The following is an 8,015-nucleotide window of genomic DNA, read 5'->3' on the forward strand; positions in this document are numbered from 1 at the left end:
TGGATATGTTTTCCTGTATTTCCTTAAGGGATTTGTTTCCCCTTTAAGGGCTTCTACCTGTTCATCTGTATTCTGTATTTCTTTAAGGGAATTATTTATATCCTGTTTAAAGTCATTTATCATCTTTATGAGATGGGATTTCTATTTAAAATCTTGCTTTTCAAGTATGTTAGGGTATGCAGGGCTTGCTGTGGTAGGAGAACTGGGTTCTGATGGTGCCAAGTGGTTTCTGTTGCTTATGTTCTTGTTCTTGTCTTTTCCCATCTGGTTATCTCTGGTGTTAACTGGCCTTGCTGGCTCTGACTGGAACCTGTTCCTCCTGTGAGCCTATGAGCCTGAGAGTCTGTGATCCCAGATTTGATGGGGCACATAATCTGTCCCCCGGGCTTAGTTGCAGATCAGAAGGAAGATGTGTCACCAACAGGGCAGGAGGGCAGGAGCTCCTGTGTCCTCTGCACCCTGGGAAGGGAGGGTGAGTACCTCTTAGGCCAGGTCGGGTAGGGTGGGGTGGGGTGGGGTATCTCACCTGTGAGCATTGTTGTGATAGACTTCCTGGGAGTCAAGCTGTCTCTGGGTATGGGTGGAGGATGGGTGTGGGGTGCCAGATCACAGTATTTGCCTCAGGGCACAGTTGTAGACTGGAAGAAATATGTGTCTCTGTCGAGGTGGGAAGTCCTGTGTCCTCTGGGATGGGGGTTGGGGGTGTCTCTGTTAAGCTAGGCATTAGGGAGGGAGGGGCTGGAGCATACAATCTGCCCTTGGGCACAGTTTTGGATCAGAAGGAAGATGTATCTCAGGTGGGACGTCCTGAGTCTTGAAAACACTGATTCTTAAAACTACCCACTTTTGCCACAAATACCGGGCTTTTTGGCAAAGAATTCACATGTTTCACTAACATGAAATAATATATTCATGTTAATCCAAACATCAGTTCCTTGCCACTCCTACAGAAGAAATGTAGAGGAGGGGAAGAATTGGAATACTCTATGGTAGATGGTTCATCAAGAAGAATTGCATGATCATATTTTCAGAGAATCTTTGGTAGATTTACGAAGAGGCTCAATTCTGAGATGGAATCAGGATATTAAGGATAAGAGAGTAACTAAGAAAAGTGAAATTAATCGACACAGTGCAATGGTAGAAAGAACTGACAGAAGACTGACGATGCAGTTCACTGCTTGTCCAATGCAAGCGAAGTTCAATTCCTAATGCAGAGTGCTAGAGATTTATTATGTTGTCTAAATGAATGCCTAGCTTCTTAGAAATACTGGGATTAATTTCCAATGTGCTGTGTGTCCAGTGTGATGTGCTAGGTGTCAATTGTATTGTGCTGTGTGTTTGTGTGTGTTTGCATTTATGAGTGTGCTTGTGTGTGCATTTGTCTGTATGTGTGTGTTTGTGTATGTATGTGTTAGTGTAGGTGCATGTGTATTTGTGTGTATGTACGTGTCTGTGCATGTATGTATACATGCATGCATGCATGCATGAATGTGTGCATGTATGTGTCTGCAAAACAAAAAGCCAGATCCAAGAAAATCCAAATCATACCAAAACAAGGAAAAAGGAACCTAGGAAATGGGGAACAAAATCTAGATATTTTTTGCAACTAAGGTTGATAGTTATGCCAAGTTAGAGACAAGCAGAAGAGTCAGGGCATTATGGGAAACTGACAATCTTATTATTATGCTATACATACAATTTCTCTTTCAGTTTTATTGCCTGGAGTTTAAGACAGAAACTCATATTGGAGCCTTTGGAGGATATTTCAGAGGAATGTTGAAGTAGTTGGCTCTAGAAAGGAGTGCCAGCTCATCTATTTACAAGTTCACAATGCTCCGATACTGTAGCTGAGGTTCAGTGGCGTGATTATACAAGACATCAATGAAAGATACTAATTGAAGCTCTCAGCATTGTCCTTCTGCTGATTTTCTCATAGTTTCTTGCAAGGAGTGCTGTAGGTAATTTGGGAACCCATGCATGGCAGGTCTGTTTCTTGTCAGTTGTATAACCCAAACATGACAAAACAGTGTATTCAGGTGACACCTGGTTTGAATCATCTGGTAATACAATTAGTGAGGAAACGTCCCTCAAGTTTGTCTTAACTGCAAAGATTATATGTAAAGAAATCATATGTTATATGAAAAGCATAATATATTTCTCATCTTCTTTTAATATTTCTATTTTTAATAGTTTGCAATTATTTTCTATCCTAATTTCTGTACTTTTTACATAATTATAAGCAAGACCAACAATAATATTATTTTTTATTTTATTGATAATACAGTATTTTCATCTTTTAGCTACAAAATATTCAAAGTATTCATACGGACCCTACAAGTCACACATACTTCTTTGTCAAAACAATGACTAGACAAAGAGAAGATGCAACATTTTTCAAATACATATGTGCAATAGTAATCTACATTGTATAGTCTCAAAAATATGCACTGTCTAAAATTATTAGATTTTTCCTGTTTTTCTCTGTAATTGACCACAAAGCTTACTTTTCAATTATAACTTCATGTAAAACTGTTAGAAATGGTCAAATCTGCCTGTCAGTGAACTAATTCAGATGATAGAAGTCTTGAATTCTTGAATTTATCCAGCTTAAAAAAATCTTTATTTTGTGTATTTCTGTTGCTGTACAGATACCGAGCAATTCTCAAGGCTTGAATTGAGGTTGCTATGCAGTTTAGAAGAGCTACCTCTGTCTCTGAGGACTAGTGTCAAAGAGAAGTTTCTAACATTTGCGATAACAAAGCGTGTTCAGTGTGTGAGGTTCCGGAAGTTGCCATCTCTTCCATAAAAGACACAGCATCTGATGTAAACTATATTTTAGGATGAATTTACTGCTTTTTAATATGTTCAGAATTCAAAAGTTCTTTAGCAAGATCTAATCAGATCTGCAGAGAATACTTGATGAGGTACTTCACAGTAGCTTTGTGGTTGTTGTTGTTGTTTTTTTTTTTTTTGTTGTTGTTGTTGTTTGTTTTTTGAGACAGGGTTTCTCTGTGTAGCCCTGGCTGTCCTGGAACTCACTTTGTAGACTAGGCTGGCCTCGAACTCAGAAATCTGCCTGCCTCTGCCTCCCGAGTGCTGGGATTAAAGGCATGCGCCACCACACCCGGCTCACAGTAGCTTTTTAAAACATTAAGTTGAAGAGACTTTTGAAACTTTTTAAGCACTAAGTAAAAATATTTAATTAAAAATATATTCAGGATCCGGTTTTAGCAGAGCAGGGAAGCTCTGGAGAGGTGGGCTGAGAAGCGGAGGCTGTGCTGAACAGACTTTGGAGCCATGAATATATTTGATCGGATGATCAACTTTGATGCCCTCTTAAAATTTTCCCACATAACTCCCTCGACACAGCAGCACCTAAAGAAGGTCTATGCCAGTTTTGCACTATGTATGTTTGTGGCGGCAGCAGGGGCCTATGTCCATGTGGTCACACACTTCATCCAGGCTGGCCTACTCTCTGCCCTGGGCTCCTTGGCCTTGATGATTTGGCTGATGGCAACACCCCACAGCCATGAGACCGAGCAAAAGAGACTGGGACTTCTCGCTGGCTTCGCCTTCCTCATAGGAGTCGGCCTGGGACCTGCCCTGGAGCTGTGCATTGCTGTCAACCCCAGCATCCTCCCCACGGCCTTCATGGGCACGGCCATGATCTTCACCTGCTTCAGCCTGAGCGCCCTGTATGCCCGGCGCCGGAGCTACCTGTTTTTAGGAGGTATCTTGATGTCAGCCATGAGCCTCATGCTCCTGTCCTCTCTGGGGAACCTTTTCTTTGGCTCCATTTGGCTGTTCCAGGAAAACCTGTACCTGGGACTGCTGGTCATGTGCGGCTTTGTCCTCTTTGATACTCAGCTCATTATTGAGAAGGCTGAACATGGAGATAAGGATTACAACTGGCACTGCGTTGACCTCTTCCTAGATTTCATTACCCTCTTCAGGAAGCTCATGCTGATCCTGGCCTTCAATGAGAAGGACAAGAAGAAGAAAAAGAAGTGACCAACTGGCCGTCAGCCTTTCCCAGCTCACCTTCTCTCCCTCCCCCCCACCCCCCGTTTCTTTGCACACATCACAGGTGTTGTGTTCTATGATAATGAAAGCATCAGGAAAGCTTTTGTACTTAGTGGTTTTCTCTATTTTGAAATTTTTTGATCAAAAAACTGAATAGTGAATATAGTTTGGAGTTTGGCTTCGTGTCCTGGGTTCTTCCCCGTCCCTTTTCTGTCAGCCCATCACAGCCACCTGCTCTGCTCAGGCAGCCAGGCACCAGAAGTGAGAGCGGAAGTCTGCACCCTGCCGAGCCGCTGCAGATGGACCCCCCGCTGCTGACTGGACCCTCTCTGGCCCTGTGGTTCGGTTCTCACAGTTCCAGTGAGACTGGGCAGCGTGTTTGCCTGTCCCAAGGTGCCAGGCCTGCACAGAGTGGACTCTGGTGGGTGCTTCCTTCCTCTGCTGCCTGAGTCTGGCACAGGCCTTTCTGCCTTGCCATGAGGAGGAGATGTAGATTTGTGAGTGCTCTCTTCCACTCTGAGCGGCCCTCAGGGAACCACCTGCTTTCCATCTGTGGGGTGGGGAGGCTTGAGTACGGGAAGAGCTCGCTCCAAGTGTGTGTGGCAAGGTGGAGACAACAATTCCAAGGTTCCCTAGTGTGTTTTTCTTTGTTGGTTCTTAAAATTATCAACCTTTGTTACTGATGGGACTCCACTAGGTGGCTGTGGGTAAAGTCTTGGGGGGAGGATAGGAAAGGAGACCGGCTGCAGCTCCCGGTGACCATGCGGAGTCGGTGAGGTGGGACTGGTGACTCTCAGAAGCTCCTCTGTGCACTTTTGTCTCGGCAGAGCTGGGAGGGAGCAGGCGCTTGCGGATGCACATCACTTACTGGGTTTGTTCACCTGTTTCCAGCAAGTTTTGGTCTTTTGGGCAGAAGCCTGTTGACCAAACTGTGGGCCACCAGAGTCTGCACAGAAAGGTGGCACCCGGAGTGGTTGTGGCCCTCGCTACCAAGCCATGGGCAGCCCATTCCCAGTAGGATGGCGGTTTGGATTTCTTTGCTCAGAGCCAGTGCAGTTGACACAGTGGCTGCTGGGTTACTGTCCCATGAGACTGCACTGGACTGGTGCAGCCAGAGTGGCTCAGTGCACTAAGGTGCCAGCCACCCTGCCTGCCCGGTGCCTCCCGCTGGCCTGAGCTTACTAACTAAGGGATGGCAGCAGCTCCCCAGAAAAAACGACACTGCGAGCCCTCCGGACATGACTGAGTTCTACCTCCTGAAGCCAGACTCCGCCTCTTGTGCTTTTTTGCTTGGGAAAAAGGAGTTTTTCTTTAGAAACAGTGCCAAGAATGATATAAACTACTTTTAACTAAGATGCCTAACAGGCTTTTAACACAGGTGTCCATCTCCACTCTGTCCCCGGTCTCTGTTCCAGCTCAGGCTGTGTTCGCTAACTCATACTGTGAAGACAACCGTGTTTTTGATTAAAAAAATATATCTACATAGTCTTAATTTGTAAAAAATAAAGAAAATTCCTTAACCTTTAAAAAAATATATATATTCAGTTAAACTACAGATACATAATAAATTTCTTCTCATGTCTGACAACTCTTCACTATCAAATTCAAGGCCTCATCTTCTTTTATTATTTTCACATAGACATAAATTTTACATACACATACAGACATATATGTCTATATGTATGTACATATGTATCTATAAATATGTATATATGTATGTATATATATCTCTACACGTATATCTATACATATATATGTATGTATACATACCATATGGCATGTAAATATCATCTGCTGGGTCCATTCAATTTTGCTTGTATATGTTTATTTAGAAGAGCATGCAGTACAGGATAAAAAATGTTTTATCCTCAAGAATGTTTTAGTTTAACTCAAATCTCTTAAACTGCTAATAAAAGAATTTTTGAAATGTAAAGCCCTAATAAATAGTCTCCTCATCGCAACCTTCATCTCATTATTTCTCAATGTATAGATGAGAGGATTCATAAAAGGAGTGATAATCACATCAAAAATTGCTAAAAATTTATCTATGGGTAAAGTCGGGAAAGGCCACACATAGACAATAATGCAAGGACCAAAGAAGAAAACGACCACAGTGATGTGAGCTGAGAGAGTTGAGAGGGCCTTGGAGGAAGCACCTGAGGAGTGTTTATGAACTGTGACCAGGATGAAGATGTAAGACACAATCAGGATGAAGAAGGTGGCCATGGAGATGAAACCACTGTTGGCAGTGACCAGGAACTCCAGTCTGTATGTGTCTGTACATGCGAGTTTGATGAACCGAGGAAAATCACAATAAAAGCTGTCCATTTTATTAGCTCCACAGAAGGGTAAATTTACAACAAAAGCCAATTGGGCCACAGAATGGATAAGGCCAATGATCCAAGCAAGAGCCAAAAGAACAGTGCACATTCTGAGACTCATGATGGTCAGGTAGTGGAGGGGCTTACAGATAGCGATGTACCTGTCATAGGCCATGACTATGAGCAACACCATCTCTGTTCCCCCAACAGTGTGAATGAAGAACATCTGAGTGATGCATCCATTCAAGGAGATGACTTTGTGCTTCCTGAAGAGGTCATAAATCATCTTTGGAGTAGCGATGCTGGACACACCTGTATCAATGAAGGAGAGGTTTGCCAGCAGGAAGTACATGGGGGAATGCAGGTGGTGGTCTGAGATGATTGTGAGCATAATGAGCAGGTTCCCCAGCATGCTTGCCACATAGAATACTGTGAAGAACAGAAAAAGGAGAATCTGAATTCTCCATGAATTGGTGAGGCCTAGCAACAAAAATTCTGATACCACTGAGTGATTTCCTCCATCCATCAACTTGTGCAAGCTTGACCATGAGTTGACTATCACCTGAAGGGCACAAGAGGGGAAAATTAAGTTTTAACTAAGGGGTTTTCTTGGTTGTAAAGCAATGACTCAAATACAAAAACCTAAGACAACCTGTTGCTTTACAGTGAGATTATACAGAATCACAGAGAGATGGGCTACAGTATTTTTTTATTCTCACATATTTAGGGTGACCTGATCATTTAAACCTAAATTTACTATTATAGTTTACAACCAAGGGAGGAAAAATAGAAGCAAATCACTTGAACATCTAAGGTGAGTCAAACAAGCTGTACAGGTTCTTGTCTTCACCACCTTCCTCATGAGAAATTAGTTCCTTCCCTGGATGCACAGTAAAAGAAATTTGTGCTTTCAGCCTTGTACCTTGCTTCCTTAATTTGTTTTGGAATTTATTTTGTTTAAATGATTGATACATCTTGTTTTCCTGGCTTTGCACTATTTTTACAAATGAAAATTATACATTTAAAAATATTAAATATCTGTTTGCTTAACCTAGTGCTTTTCAGTAATTAAATTTGTTCTTTGATAAATTTATACATGTATGCAATGCATACTGGCCACCCTCATTCCCATCTCTTACTATCTTCTATCCACCCATTCACATCTAACAAATTCCTTCATTTTCATATACATTTGTTTTGTTTTGTGATCCACTTAGTTTAATCAGTTTTACCTGTTTAGGTATAGGTCTGGTGCTCTGTTTTAGAAGTCAGTGTGCGCAGCAGTGTGTACACAGCTGGAGACAATGATTATTACTTTCCTGGAATCTATCAATAGCTAGTAAGAGTAGCTTACTACTCCCATGACCTTCTCTCCCTTCCATGGTGGTTGTGTGCAGGGTTAGTCTGAGGCCCACTGCAGATGATTGATTGATTACCAAAAGAATACAAATACAAAGGAAGATAAATATACAACTTTATTTTGAGCCTGAACAATGACTCACACTGATGAGTAAAAATGTCATTTTTTTTTGCCAAAAAGATATTACTGAATCTATCACTTGCCTAAAGAATTATGAGAAAATGAGAAGCTCTAATCATGTGAGAGCTGTAATTCTCAAAGGGAAAAACAGGAATTCCTTTGACCAATGATTCGAAGTAAGAAATGAAGAC

General features: G+C 42.1%; 1 protein-coding gene and 1 pseudogene across 1 annotated transcript; one reads left to right on the top strand and one right to left on the bottom strand.

The window, feature by feature from the left end:
- Positions 1–3,225: 3,225 nt before the first annotated feature.
- Positions 3,226–4,207, top strand: LOC110289316 (bax inhibitor 1 pseudogene; annotated as a pseudogene).
- Positions 4,208–5,907: 1,700 nt separating this feature from the next.
- Positions 5,908–6,870, bottom strand: LOC110289379 (olfactory receptor 4F3/4F16/4F29-like). The gene has a single exon (XM_021155555.2). It carries the CDS (start codon positions 6,868–6,870, stop codon positions 5,908–5,910), a length of 963 nt encoding a protein of 320 aa, XP_021011214.1.
- Between the last annotated feature and the right edge of the window lie 1,145 nt (positions 6,871–8,015).

The sequence above is a fragment of the Mus caroli genome, unplaced genomic scaffold (genome assembly GCF_978045245.1).
Source record: "Mus caroli unplaced genomic scaffold, Mus_caroli_1 scaffold_2, whole genome shotgun sequence".
NCBI classification, from domain to species: Eukaryota; Metazoa; Chordata; class Mammalia; order Rodentia; family Muridae; genus Mus; species Mus caroli.

What these genes read in the sequence shown, in the direction of transcription:
- LOC110289379 (XM_021155555.2), bottom strand. Translation starts at nt 6,870, where the DNA reads ATGGATGGAGGAAATCACTCAGTGGTATCAGAATTTTTGTTGCTAGGC.